This window comes from Camelina sativa, chromosome 5 (genome assembly GCF_030686135.1).
Source record: "Camelina sativa cultivar CO46 ecotype springtype chromosome 5, ASM3068613v1".
In the NCBI taxonomy this organism is placed as follows: Eukaryota; Viridiplantae; Streptophyta; class Magnoliopsida; order Brassicales; family Brassicaceae; genus Camelina; species Camelina sativa.
The window spans coordinates 14,854,035-14,868,701 of NC_141884.1; the positions used below are offsets into that span (position 1 = coordinate 14,854,035).

Sequence of the window (14,667 nt, forward strand, 5' to 3'; positions counted from 1 at the left end):
TTAAGACGACTTTCATAAATTTTAGGTTATTCGATTAATGAACTTAGTATTCCTTGTAAAACAAATTTCATTAGCATACTAACTACGTAAGTGAAAATGATGTTAAAATTAGAAGAAAGTGTAGTTATTACTTTTACTCTTAATATGGTTTACATAAAACTAGGTTGAATTTAAGGTTCAAGGTTGGATTTATGATTCATGGTTTACAATTTTGTTGTTAGAATTAAAAGCATCTTCAACCCTACTCTATTTTTTCCTCTAAATTCCATTATAGGATAAAATATTCTCTATGTTCTTTTGTATTAGCTCGCTTGAGTCAATCTAGTTGTTGTTGTAAAAAAAAAAGATAAAATCCTCTCCAAAATAAAAGAAATGATAGGACTATTCTATAGGAGAAACTCTGTCTTTTATACTAAGACCTCTATTTAGAGTGATACATTGAGTAGAAACATTACTAAACTTTAAAACGAAAATAGAAAAATACATACATATCTTACATAACTTTAGTAGTATTTTTTTTTTTTTTTTTTAATTTTGTGCACCCAAATACTTTATATTGCTCATCAAATGTTATGGCCATTATACAAACTAAGACAATGCTTCGCGAGAAAGAAAAATACTTCATATATCCAAATTTAATCACAGCAATTTCAGTTTTGTCTAATGCTTTCAAGTCTAAACTTCGAATAGTTCCGATATATTCTGTGAAGCATTGTTGTGTGATAGTGTAGTATACTAGTATAGATGACACTGAAAAGTAAAATAATATGGTTGCTTCTCGAATATAGGTTACCAAAACAAAAATGGCATTAAACAATCACTCTTATCCGAGAGGCTCTGGCAATAGACCCGTAATCCCCTCACGCCAGCGACCAAAGGGTTAATAAGTCCTTCTTTTTAGCGAGGAGATACGAACCCGAGCCTAAGGTTCATTACCCTACTCTGATTAGACAACAAGTAAGACCCTAAATTTCAACAAAAACCCTAAACTCTCCGCATCAGATTAAAAAAAAAAACACAAACACTAAACTCTAGTTTTTAAGAACATTAGTCTTCCAAGAGAAGAGAGTTAACCAATTCTAGAGATCCTCACAATTTTGTTTTTATCATAGACCAAAGTTACAAAGCCCTGTTTTAGTCTCCTATGCTCAGGAAGTCACGGTACGGATCTTTCAGGTATCAAGCTGGCCTTCATCTTTCCTTCTCATCTCAACGATCATTCTGTGCATATTTGAATGTACAGTTGGGATGAAGGTCGGGCTTGATGCTGGACGGTATTCTGGAAAAAGACGGCCTGACCTGAACCGTACTCCGCAAGCATTGCAGAGGGTTCTAGGCCCACGGGGTCCTTCCCTCCACTGCGGGGTCTTGGTTGTCTCGCAATGAGTGCATTTCCGGGCAGGACTCTTCTGTTTCTTGCGTTGCGGGGTACTGGTTGTCTCGCAATGAGTGCATTTCCGGGCAAGACTCTTCTGTTTCTTGCGTTGCGGGGTACTGGTTGTCTCGCAATGAGTGCATTTCCGGGCAAGACTCTTCTGTTTCTTGCGTTTCTTCTTGGCAGAATTTTCAGAAGAGAGGTGAGTTTCAGATTCTGATTCATCCGGAACCAACTGCTGAGACATCTCTGCTCCAAGTCTCTGAATTATGTTTTGGTTATGGGACAAGGCGGAACCACTGGTGTTCTCGAGAACTGAGACTGGGCTTATAGACTGAATTAGCTTCAAGACTTTGACATCAGGAGGGGAGCTATCAACAGTAGAAGAGACATTTGAAGAACTCGCCTGGTTCTGCACAGCATGAAGTCAGTCAAAGTAAATGAATCTAAACTCACTAACATATTCAATTGCATACAAAAAGTAAAGAAAAAGAAGACATGATCTTCATCAGTTTATCTCCTTACAAAACAGGATTTGATATGCTGCCAATTATGGTTTGTCTCCCTCAAGTTAAGTGAGAAACAAAGAACATTTCTTCAGAATGAAGAGAGCCATAAGAAAAGTATACGCACTGATAGATTTAGAAAACAGTTTACTCCTTTGTTCCTCTCAAGACCAAGCACAGACACTACACTAACCAAAGTAAATTTGTGTTTTACTGAAGAGAACCCCACAACTCTCCCTGCCACGCAACCAGCCGAACCCTGAAGGCACACAGACACTCAACGCCTATACCTATCTAGCCATGTCCTATATATATAGAGAGATAGCAACTATTCCCATCCATGGAATTTTGACACATGAAAAGCTTAAGTGAAAGACCTAAGACACTGCACAGTCTTTTCTCATATACCTTCAAAGACTTAACATATACACTCTCGACTGAACCATACTGAGGATTATTTTCTAGGTGCTTTCCTAAATGGGTAAGAAAACAGCAATTGTGTTTCAAACTCACAGAAGCATTAGCTAATACTACCGAAGTAACATGCATGTGTGACGTAAATAATTAAAGTTTCAATTCAAAATGATGCACTTTCCTAATGTAGATAAGAGTGATTTTTATGAAATTCAAAATGATGCAATAAAAACATACTAAAGTTTAAATCCAAAACAATTGACATGTTGCAAGTGTACCAAAATCTCTTCCTAATACAAATTGCAAATGTGGAATGCCATTGCATGAACAATATATATCCAGTTGCATATCACGCAATAAGAAGCGACGGAAGCTTATGTTACAACTTTCCTTAATCAAAGATTTGCATGCTGTTAAAAGTGGCATAGTGAAAGAAGTTAGTTATATGCAATAAATGTGGTCACAAGGCTAAATCTATAGATAATGCAAACTGGATTTATGGTGTGCGGGCTTCTAGACTCGCACACGCTGTACCTTGCAAGTTAACTCAGTGTACAAACTTGTTAGCACATCGAATGGTGGAGGCCCGGCAACCCGATCTTCCTCATCATCATCAGCGGTTTCGATGTTTTCAAGGGGAAAATCATCGATATCATCAACAAGATTGTCGAAGAAATTATCCTCTAGAACCTTCAAGTCCTCTTCAGGTAACCAAGAACCGTTACTCATTTTTGCACTCACTGCCCAAAAAAACCATAGACAAGATATAAATTCAATTTACATATAGCTCACTGACTCAATAGAGAGTAACAATAAAGCAAAAAGTTTCAGAACAGTGATGGCAAAAAAAAGAATAAATTTGAGTTAAAAATATTTCATTTTTAATTTCCTCTTTACTTATTAAGAAAAAAAATCACAACTTTTCTAAATTTCAGGCAAAAAAAGATTTCATTTTTAATAATCAATTCTTCATTTGAATTCAAACCCATGTCGAGAAATCATAAGAACAGTCTCTGTTTTAACAGTTTTGGGGCACACAAATAAAACAAGAGACAAAGAACAAAACATCCATCTTCTTTTACAATTGTACTGTCTCATAATCAACACAACAGAGATAATTGAGAAAATGGACGAGAAAGAGAGTGAGACAGGGACTCACGAACCTTCCAATACAGCAGCTGACTACACAGAACGCATTCTCCAAGCACAAGCAAGGGTGTCAGAGAGAGAGAGAGAGAGAGAGAGACTAATTTGTCCCAATTTGAGGATTTAGGGATTACAGAACATGAGAGAGATAGAGACAAGTGTTAATGGAAGGATTTCTATTCAAAAGATTATATTAAGCAATTCCTTTAAGAAAAATATATATATACACATTTTTAGAGGAAAAAAACATACAGCTATATTATCAAAACTTATCTTAACTTGAGATTTTTGAGATTTTGCACCAATGATATAGATTCAAGAATATTTTAACCTAATCATATTTTATTACAACCTGTATAAGTGATAATAAAAAATATATCTAAGAAACTTAAAAGTTTTATTGTCTTTTCTTTCTGAAAAATACAAAATACAGTAAACTTTTGATTAACTGTTACTTAAAAATAAAACCTTTTTTTTTTCATTTTTTTCTAGTTGTTGGGATAATGGTATTTAATATTACATTAATTAAATAATAAATTAGTTGTCTTTTCTTTCTGAAAAATACAAAATACAGTAAATTTTTGATTAACTGTTACTTAAAAATAAAACTTTTTTTTCATTTTTTTCTAGTTGTTGGGATAATGCTTTTTTATTATTATATTAATTAAATAATAAATTAGTGTTTTTTAACTGTAGAAAATTATCTGCAAATTCACGGTAATATGAAATTTTGTCATAGGAGTTTTAAAAAAAAGTATTTCAGATTATCTGCCTTATTAATTTTTTTGATGTTACTAATTTAACCGGCTTTTCTTCGATAATAAATGTTTAACAAGTGATGGTCCTAATATTTGTTACGACACAAAAAAAATCGTGTAAGAAATTTAGTAAAATCATTTGTTAAGACGACTTTCATAAATTTAAGGTTAATTTTGATTAATGAACTTCCTATCCTCGTAAAACAGATTTTATTATCATACTAACTAAGTGAGTGAAAATGATGTTAAAATTTTAGAATAAGCTGTAGTTAAAATTTAAAAGAAACTGTAGTTATCATTTTTACTCTTAATACGGTTTACAGTTTGTAAAAGTAGGTTGAATTAAAAGTTTAAGGTTGGGTTTATGATGCATGGTTTATAATTTTGTTGTTAAAGTTAAGACATCTCCAATCTCCGTCTATTTTTTTCACTCTAAATTCTTTTATAAAATAAAATCTTCTCCAAATTAGAAGAAATGCTAGGATTATCCTATAGAATTAACTCTATTTTTTAATACCAATATTTAAAGTATATATCTATTTTAGAGTGATACATTGAAGAGGAATATTACTAAATTTTAAAACGAGAATAGAAAAATACATGTTTATATGACATATCCAACCCTACTCAAATATGAATGTATTTTAAACATGTTATATGACTTTGTGAGATATCAAGCCCACTAACTTGGGTTGCGCAGGTTATATGACTTTGTGAGTATATGTTTTAACATCTGGTGATGACTTTGTTTGTGAGTTTCTGTTTTCATTTTCCATCATTAGGTTTCATCAACAAGTCTAACTTAAAAAAAAAAAGGAAAATACTTTAAATATGATATATCCAAATTTTATTACAACAATTTTAGTTTTGTCTTATGGTTTTAACTTTTAAGTTTAAACTTCGAATAGTTCCGACCTATTCTGTAAAAGTGTAAAGCATTGTCGTGTGATAGTGGAGAATAGATGACACTAAAAAAATAAAATAATGTGGTTGCTTCTTGAAAACAAAAATGGCATTACATCACTCTTATCCGAGAGGCTCTGGCAATAGACCCGGGACCAAAGCAGGTTAATAAGTCCTATTTTAGTGAGGAGATAAGAACCCGAGCCGAAGGTGCACTACACTACACTACTCTGATAAAAAAATAGATGTCAGCCAAACATTCTTTCAAACATAACCAAATAATCAAACAACAACTAAGACCCTAAATTTCAACAAAAACCCTAAACTCTCCGCATCAGATTAAAGAAAAAAAAAAAAAGACAAACCCTAAACCCTAGTTTTTAAGAACATCAGTCTTCCAAGAGAAGAGAGTTGACCAAATTCTACAAATCCTCACAATTTTGTCCTTTTATCATAGACCAAACTCATTTGGTCTGCTGAAGTTACAAAGCCCTCTTTTAGTCTCCTATGCTCAGGAAGTCACGGTACGGATCTTTCTGGTTTCCAGCTGGCCTTCATCTTTCCTTCTCATCTCAATGATCTTTCTGTGCGAATTTGAATGCACGGTTGGGACGAAGGTCGGGCTTGATGCTGGACGGTATTCTGGAACAAGACGGCCTGATCTGAACCGTACTCCGCAAGCATTACAGAGGGTTTTACGCCCACAGGGTCCTTCCCTCCACTGCGGGGTCCTAGTTGTCTCGCAATGAGTGCACTTCCGGACTGTCCCATCTGGGTTAAATAGTTCTGGACTGTGACAGACCGGCTGGGGAGGACTCCTATATTTCTTGCGTTTCTTCTTGGCAGAATTCTCTGATTCTGATTCCTCCGGAACAAACATCTGAGACATCTCTGCTCCAAGTGACTGGAAGAATCTCAGCGTTGTGGGGCGTTTGCGCTTGCTTCTGATGCCTTTCACAAGAAAGGCCAGTCTCTGAATTCTGTTTTGGTTATGGGACAAGGCGGAACCATTGCTGTTCTCCAGAACTGAGACTGGGCTTGTAGACTGAAATAACTTCGAGACTTTGACATCAGGAGGGAAGTTATCAACAGTAGAAGAGACATCCGAAGAACTCGACTGCTTCTGCACGCATGAAGTCAATCAAAGTAAATGAATCTAAATTCAGAAACATATTCAATGCATACAAAAAGTAAAGAGAAAGAACAAAGATTATTCATGGTAAAAACGAAGACATGATCTTCATAAGTTTCTCTCCTTACAAAACAGGATCTGATATGCTGCAATTATGGTTTGTCTCCCTCAAGTTAAGTGAGAACCAAAGAAAAGTATACAAACAAAACACGAGCATGATTTCATCCAGATCAACTGCTTTCCATATCAAATTGATAATGATACTATGCCTCATCCTTCTTGTGCTATATGTACATACACACTGATAGATTTAGAAAACAATGTCTTCTTTGTTCCTCTCAAGAACAAACACAGACACTAAACTAACCAAAGTAACTTTGTGTTTGTTGAAGAGATCAAGAGAACCCCAAAACTCTCCCTGCCACAAAGGCACAGAAACACTCAACGCCCATACCTATTTAGCCATGTTCTATATATATAGCTGGCAACTATTCCTATCCATGGGCATTTGACACAAGAAAAAGCTTAAGTGATAGACCTAAGACACCCCACAGTCTTTTTCTCTTATACATTCATAGACTTAACATATACACTCTCGGGTGCACCATAATGAGGATTATTTTCTAGGTGCTTTCCGAAATGGGTAAAAAAATAGCAATTGTGTTTCAAACTCACAGAAACATTAGCTAATACTGACACAAAACTACTTTCCTCTTGCAAATGTGCATTGTGATTGTGTGGATAATCTACCGAAGTAACATGTATGTGTGATGTATATAAGCAATAATTTTTTGACTTCTACACATCTCTAGCCAAATGATGCATAAACGATACATAAGAATTCGTATAGACAAGCGTGACTCTTTGACTTTTACACACACATAATTCAGTAAAAAGCTATGGAAGCTTATATTCAATAGAATGGGAGATATACATGCAAAACTATTTCCTAATGAAAATGGATATTGTAATCGTGTGAAGCTTAAATAAATAAAGTTTCAATTCAAAATGATGCACTTTCCTAATGTAGATAAGAGTGATTTTAAGAAAACACAAATTAGCTACCAATGCAAGAATAACCAACTGAAGCTTAAATTCAAAAGAATTGACATGTTGCGGTGTACAAAACTTACTTCCTAATGCAAATGTGGGATGTGAATGCGTGAACAATATATCAAGTTGCACAAACGATGCAAAGTGAATCCCCTTTTCCTCGTATTTTCTAACGTTATGTGGTAAAAATGCTACTGAGGTTTAAATCTGAAAGAACAATGATGAAATACAATATTGAATCATTGTCTTACAGGGGATGTGTGCTGTGATCGTGTTTCAAAAATCTTTCAAGTAATATGCATGAGCTATGTAGATTAGTGTGATCAATCATTAAGCAATAAAAAGCTATCAAACTTGAATACGGAAGTACCATATGTTACAACTTTCCTAAATCAAAGATTTGCATGATGTTAAATGTGGCATAGTGAAAGAAGTTATATGCAATAAATTTGGAGTTATGCTTAATTAAATGTGTACAAGCCTAAGAACTACTCACCACAATGGTTGCAGGCTTGTGGACTCGCACACGCTGTACCTTGCAATCGAACTCAGAGGACAAACTCGTTAGCACATCCAATGGTGGAGGACCGAGGTTTTTAAACCCGGTAACCCAATCTTCCTCATCATCATCAGCAGTTTCAATGTCTTCAAGGGGAATATCATCCATATGCTCAACAAGATTATCAAAGAAATTATCCTCTAGACCCTTGAAGTCCTCTTCAGGTAACCAAGAACCGTTATTCATTTGTCACTCACTGCTCACAAAAACTATAGACAAGACAGAGAAAACAACATAAACATAAGTGTAAGCAAAGCCAAGCCAAGTAAGAATCAACCAGCGTCTGTATGACTAAAATTCAATTTCCCATTAGCTCACTCAATATGTTGACTCAATAAAAGCAAAATTCCAGAACAGATATGGCAAAAGACTAAATTTGAGTCAAAAGATTTCATTTTTAATTTCCTATTAACTAAAAAATCATAACTTTTAAAATTTGAGTCAAAAAAGATTTCATTTTTAATATTCAATTCAACATTTGAATTCAAACACGAGACAAAGAACAAATCATTCATCTTCTTATACATTTGTACTGTCTCATAATCCAAAAAAAACAAAAAAGAACAAAAAAAGCACAACAGAGATAATTGAGAAAGTGAAAGAGAAAGAGAGTGAGACAGAGAGAGACACACAAACCTTCCGATACAGCAGCTGACTACACAGAACGCATTCCCCAAGCACGAGCAAAGGGTGTGTGGGAGAGAGAGAGAGAGACTAATTTGTCCCAATTGGGGATTTAGGGATTACAGAACATGAGAGAGATAGAAAGAGAGAGAGAGAATGTGCTGTAGATTTATTTCTTTTTCTTTTGAAAGAAAACAGTAATTTTTTTAAGTAATTAATATCTAAAAGATACTGTAGAACTTTAATTTCATTATTTTTTAAGGAATGTTTGAAAATACTCTTTTTATTTTACTTTTTTTTTTTAAATGCTCATATCGTCTATCTATTTTCAATCTGAATATTTATAAAATTTTATAAGGTTTATAATATACAGCTAATTTGTTTATATTTTTATAAGTTTGCACATATATTTGGATACATACAGTATATGATTTTTAGTGACACTTTGAATAAAGTTTTATTGAGGAATATTTTTGAATAGTGATTTTGAAAAAGAGGTATTTTAAAAATTTCCCATTTTTTAATTGTCGTTGGGATCATGGTATTTTTATTTAAATATGTATTTATTATATGATAAAATATTATTGTCTACAGAAAAATTTATCTTATGATCATTATAATATGAAATTTTTATCGTAAAAGTTTAAAAGAATTACGAGTTGATACTATATGATCAAGGTAATATTAATGGTTTGGATGCTATTAAGTTTTTGGTGTTTCTTGGATAAATTCAACAAATTATGGTAAAAGTACTGTTTTTGACACTAATTTTTTTTTTTATCTAGAGTGATGAAATATAAATTAATTAGGATAGATGACTTTCTTAATTTTAAGGTTTCGATTAATGAACTTAAGTATTCCCAACAAAACAGATTTCATTAGCATACTAATTATGTGAGTGGAAATGATGTTCAAAAATTAGATCAGTAGATATTACTTTTACTCTTAATATTATTTGTAGTTTGTAATATTAGGTTAAATTTAATGTTTGGGGTTGGGCTTATCACTAACAATTCATGGTTTAGATTTTTGTTGTTAGATTTAAGTCATGATGTTTTGCAGTTTTTGATTTTTGATTTTTTAGTATTGATTTTTAATTTTTGCAAAATCTTGAATAATATTTTTAGCTTTTGATTTTTTTAAATATAATGAAGCACATAGAAATAAACATAAATTTATTGCAGAAAACATAGGATAAATGAATCAATGTTTGCATATAAAGAAATAAATAATTCATAAGTAATGCCAAAAGAATGATGCAAAAATAAATAAACATAGGTTTATTGCATATAAAAAAATAAAATAGGATTATTTTGGATAAATTGGTAAATGTTGAAAATAGTATATTTGAAAAAAGCAAAAGAAAAATTTAGAAAAATATCACACAAATTTTGTTAGAAAATTTGGCTGGTTACCATATTTTTTTAGGTATTTTTATTAAAATCATAAATGTGTGATTAACTGATTTTTGCAAAATCAAAAAAGTCATTCTTGAAATTAAACCATCAGATTTTGATTAATGAATCAATGTTTTGCGTATAAATAAAATAAAACTTTCAGAAGTAATGCCAAAAGATTGATTCAAAGATAACTAAAACATAGGTTCCTTGCATATGAAAAAAAAAGGGTTTTATTTTTGGATAAATTGGTAAGTGTTGAAAATAGTATATTTAGAAAAAGCAAAAGAAAAAATTAGAAAAATATCACGCAACTTTTGTTAAAAAAATTGGCTGGTTACCATCTTTTTAGGTATTTTTTATTGAAATCATAAATGTTTAATTAACTGGTTTTTATAAAATCAAAACAGTAGTCATTCTTGAAAAACAAACCATCAGATTCTGTTTATATTTTTTGCAACTTCTGAAAACCTATACATACGATCTGAGTAATATATGTCGATAACAAGTTAACAACAAGTCAACAACACACTACAAATAAAATAAATTGTATCAATTTGAAGCCAAGCCATGAAGTTATCAATATAACAGAGAAAGCTATGATTGCGTAGAGTAGTTAGGTAGGAACCAAAATATCAAACTCATGAACGGCCCACATGTCAAATCAGATAACATGCTCTTTTAGATCCGATCTGATTCAATTATTGTTTTCTTCTTACTTATTAGTATTATCATTCTGTTGCTAATATTTTCCTTCTTTTTTTTTGTGTGTGTGTGTGCAAAGTTGTTGATATTTTCATATTTCGTCAAACTAAAGATGAAATAGAGAGATCACCGACGATTACGTGAGGAGAGTGTACAAAAACTTAATGGTAATGGAGTTTCCTCATGGGAAAGTGGGTCTCCTCCGGCCTAGCTTCCACATGATGGGTTCTATTAAATTTCAAGATATAGTTTTATCACTTTGTGTCTTTGACAAAGAGTTAAACTAAAATAACACCACCAATATAATGTACATGATAATTTTATTCATATTTTTTATTGATAAAACTAAAATTGTATGAGAAAAAAAAAAGTTTTAGATACTTGAAAAGCTTAAAAGTCTTTTGCCATCCATATTAGTTTAATTTATTCTATTTTAAAATGTATTATATTTAAGAGAATTTATGAAGTTCCTTATTATATAGGGTGAGGAACCAAAAAAAACTAAATATTAAGTCTTTTCATTGAAATTCAGTTAAAAATCGGATAAATTTAATATATTTGGTTAATACAATTTAGAATTACTTTATTCATCAATTTGATCATGTTAACTAATGAAAAGTGCTTGGCCAAAATGGGTAACATGGCGGAAATTTGTAGGGGGTGGGCGTTCGGTTTTTTCGGTTTGGTTTCGGTTCGGTTTTTTTAGTTTACGGTTTTTTTTAGTTTTATAAAATTGGAACCATAAAGAAACCATATATAATTCGGTTTGGTTACGGTTCGGTTTTTTCGGTTTATGGTTTTTCGGTTTTATCAAAAAGAAAACCATATAAAAACCATATCTATCACAGTTTTGTTCGGTTTCGGTTTGGTTCTGGTTTTTAACGGTTATTCCATGCTTTAAAAAAATAAATAGTTGATATGTAACTAAAAATAAGCATAAAAGTAATAATGAATATATATAGGCTAAGGTTTTGTAATTCGATAGATTAATAGGAGATCAATAACTAAAGCCCAATAAAAAAAAATTATTGATATTGTTATACAATATAAATTTATAAGTTTGAGAAACTAATTAGTAATTATATCTAATTATCCTAAATTTTTATAAAAAACCAAAAAAACCATTCGGTTTTAAGGTTTTTAACCAGACCAAACCTAAACCAAATAGTTAATTAAAATGAAAACCAAACGGATTTTTAGATTTAACCATAACCAAACCAAACCATTTATTTCGATCTGGTTCGGTTCGGTTTTTTTGCCCACCCCTAGAAATTTGGTTATGAGCAAGAAAAAAATCTAAGTGTGATACGCATATCTATATATATATATTTTTAAGTACATTTTGGGTTCTACCCTTTTATTTGTATTTAATTAAAAACTTATTTAAAAAGTGAATCCCTAATAAATTTCCAAAAATAACATTACTTCAGATTTTGTTTCCTAAATATTTTACATTTCATTCCAACTATAAAAAATTACAGTAAAATCAATATGGAAATAGAAACTATGATATATTTAACCACACCTTCTATTGTGTTTTGAAGATATTATATCTCTGAATCATTTGCAAAAAAAAAGAAAACAACAATTTGATTCCCTTTGTCTTCAAATACATGTGAGCTTTGATTCTTAACGTAAGAATAACTTTGTAACATATTTATTTAAATATTATAATTAATATATATTAACTTAATAAAATTTTAAAATATTACAAATATGTAAAATTAAAAATTTTAAAATACTATATAATAAGGTTATATAGTAGATGAGTTATAAAAATGCCATGTTAGAATTATTAAAATATCTTTAAATTTGTGCAAACATGGGTTAAATCCTCATTTTATTATTTTTCAACACTATTAGTATTAGAATATTTGACATATAAAATAAAGTTGATTTAACTAAGAATGTGTAAAATAATTAAATTATTAGAAACAATGTGACTTAATCATATCGTATAAATGACTTATTTATTTGTTATAATAATTAAAAATCAAAATAGAATCTCAAACACTAAACAAAACAAACTAAATATAACAAATAAATGGTCATGAAGTATATTTCGGATTAAAAAATTAATATAAATATTTAGCCATAATACTGCAGGAAAATTTAGTTATTCCTCTATTTACAAAACATCTAATATTTAACAAACAAATACAATATAAAATACAAATAATAATAAAAATTATATGCACGTGGTGTACCACGGGTTAAAACCTATAGTAACTCTAGAGAAATGTAAACTCTAGAGAAATGTAAAGACAACGTTGTTTCTGTTAGAGAAGGTAGTGACGACAATGAAGCAGCTCAACGATATGAAACTGGTTAAGACGATGGTGGGTCGATGACGACGAATGTTCATATTTTTGGATTAACCGTAACGTTCAGATGAACTAAACCGAAGCGAAGGGATACCCAAACTAATTTCTTCAAATTGCCAATCGGTTCAACATTACTAAGCAACAAACTAGTATAAGCTTGATTGTCGCCACAACTTTGAAACATGACATTTGTATAATTGTATTACTAATAATAAATATTTGAAAATTTTAATGAATTAAGATTTATATATATATATATCTTTTTATGTTCTCATTTTAATTTTAACCAATCATCCATTCCGGTTTAACAATTTTACATTACAAAACAAAACAAAAAAGAAAAAAAAGAGACAAACGCAACTTAACTGTAGTTGTTGTCACAGCCTCACAGGCGAGAACTCCAAAGTCTCTCCTATGTTAAAAGACAGCCGTCAGATATAAAATTGCAAAATCAATCCAACGGCTAAGATTCACTTCTCATTCCCAAAAATATAAATGAAAAAAAACCCCTAAAAAATGGCGCAAACAAAAAAGCAAAGAACAGAGCCGTCAGGTACACACAGACCACTCTCTCTTCTCCTTCTCCTTCTCCTTCTCCTTCGCCTTCCTTTACTTTACTCTGCTGAGATTTGATTATTGTGTTTGTGGGCTTATTAGGTCTCGTAAACTCGATGGAGCAAGAAGAGCCATGTGAAGTCGTCAAAGAAACAGCTTCGATTATAGAGCCGCCCAAAACTCCAAACCCTAATGTCCCAGATTCGATTCCAGCCACCATCGATTCTGATTCTTCTCTGTCGGAAGAAGAGATAATAACCACACAGAGTGACATAGGAGTCGAATCGATGAAGATTGATTCCAGTTCAATCTCAGATTTTGTTTTGGTATCTGATGAAGAAATTGTAGAGTCTATTTACCAGAGTCTGTTGAGAATCATTTTCTCGTTGCAGAGTCAAGGTGTAGCTGCTGTTTCTGTTTCTGCTTCTGCTTCTGCTTCTGCTGCTGAGGTTTGGTGTTTTGATGGTTGCAAGACACCGCCTCCTTCTTCTCGGAGTCTGGATTCGAAGATGATTGATGATACTTGTCCTGGAGCTCCTATGAAGCTCACTAAGATATCGAGGAACATTGATTCTGGATTGAGAAGGAAACTGTTCTGAATCTGACATGGAGTTTAGACTGACATGAGTTGTTGTTGTTGTTGTTGTTGTATGACCTGAGTTGTTAGCTATAAGGAGCTTTTCAGGGGTTTTTTTCTAAAACTCTTGTGTGGCTCTTGGTTTGACTTTGTTTGTACAGTCTTCTTAGGCTTTTTATTATGTGTATTGCTAATGCTAGCTAGGCTAGTTGATGTTGGAGATATTCGGAGTTTCTTCTGTTTTTTTAGATTTAAAATAAAAACCAATCCTTTTTCTTTCTTTCTTGTCTGTAATTTGTGTTCATGTTTCCTGCAACTTATGAGCGGTGAGGAATCTTTAATAAAGTTTTTATCTTTCCCCCTTTTTGAATTCAATTTTGGCAATGTGTCTATGTTGGATACGCGAAGGAACCACCACAAAGAAAAAAGTTAGTGTATGTGTTAAATATGTCAGAGCTTTTTCTTTATCTGCAGAGTTAAAGATACCAGAAAACTGTACTCAAGTTTACTACAGAATCAAGGATTGCTCAACGATTGTGGAAACTGAAATGATTGTGATTCTCAATGTGGTCAAAAGGGTTCCACTGAGATCTTTGTTGTGGGCTATTGTAAACCAAGGATCAGAGGCAAATGAGCCAT

General features: G+C 31.9%; 3 protein-coding genes across 3 annotated transcripts; 1 reads left to right on the forward strand and 2 right to left on the reverse strand.

Moving 5' to 3' along the window:
- Positions 1-970: 970 nt before the first annotated feature.
- On the reverse strand, positions 971-3,774 carry LOC104786883 (putative GATA transcription factor 13). Its single transcript, XM_010512335.3, has 3 exons — positions 3,459-3,774; positions 2,830-3,035; positions 971-1,787 (listed from the first exon to the last, which is right to left on the reverse strand). Exons 2-3 carry the CDS (start codon positions 3,022-3,024, stop codon positions 1,173-1,175), a joined length of 810 nt encoding a protein of 269 aa, XP_010510637.2. The 5' UTR covers positions 3,025-3,035; positions 3,459-3,774; the 3' UTR covers positions 971-1,172.
- A 1,537-nt stretch (positions 3,775-5,311) lies between these two features.
- On the reverse strand, positions 5,312-8,665 carry LOC104789254 (putative GATA transcription factor 13). Its single transcript, XM_010514985.3, has 3 exons — positions 8,483-8,665; positions 7,784-8,055; positions 5,312-6,225 (listed from the first exon to the last, which is right to left on the reverse strand). Exons 2-3 carry the CDS (start codon positions 8,030-8,032, stop codon positions 5,614-5,616), a joined length of 861 nt encoding a protein of 286 aa, XP_010513287.2. The 5' UTR covers positions 8,033-8,055; positions 8,483-8,665; the 3' UTR covers positions 5,312-5,613.
- Positions 8,666-13,308: 4,643 nt separating this feature from the next.
- Positions 13,309-14,390, forward strand: LOC104786885 (cyclin-dependent protein kinase inhibitor SMR11). Its single transcript, XM_010512338.2, has 2 exons — positions 13,309-13,449; positions 13,554-14,390. The coding sequence occupies exons 1-2, from the start codon at positions 13,413-13,415 to the stop codon at positions 14,048-14,050; spliced, it is 534 nt and encodes a 177-aa protein (XP_010510640.2). The 5' UTR covers positions 13,309-13,412; the 3' UTR covers positions 14,051-14,390.
- The last annotated feature ends 277 nt before the right edge of the window (positions 14,391-14,667 follow it).

Coding starts and splice junctions, on each gene's coding strand:
- LOC104786883 (XM_010512335.3), bottom strand. CDS start 3,024: ATGAGTAACGGTTCTTGGTTACCTGAAGAGGACTTGAAGGTTCTAGAG. Junction 1,788..2,829: donor ACACTGAGTTAACTTGCAAG/GTACAGCGTGTG, acceptor CATGCTGTGCAG/AACCAGGCGAGTTCTTCAAA.
- LOC104789254 (XM_010514985.3), bottom strand. CDS start 8,032: ATGAATAACGGTTCTTGGTTACCTGAAGAGGACTTCAAGGGTCTAGAG. Junction 6,226..7,783: donor ACAAGCCTGCAACCATTGTG/GTGAGTAGTTCT, acceptor TCATGCGTGCAG/AAGCAGTCGAGTTCTTCGGA.
- LOC104786885 (XM_010512338.2), top strand. CDS start 13,413: ATGGCGCAAACAAAAAAGCAAAGAACAGAGCCGTCAG. Junction 13,450..13,553: donor GCAAAGAACAGAGCCGTCAG/GTACACACAGAC, acceptor TGGGCTTATTAG/GTCTCGTAAACTCGATGGAG.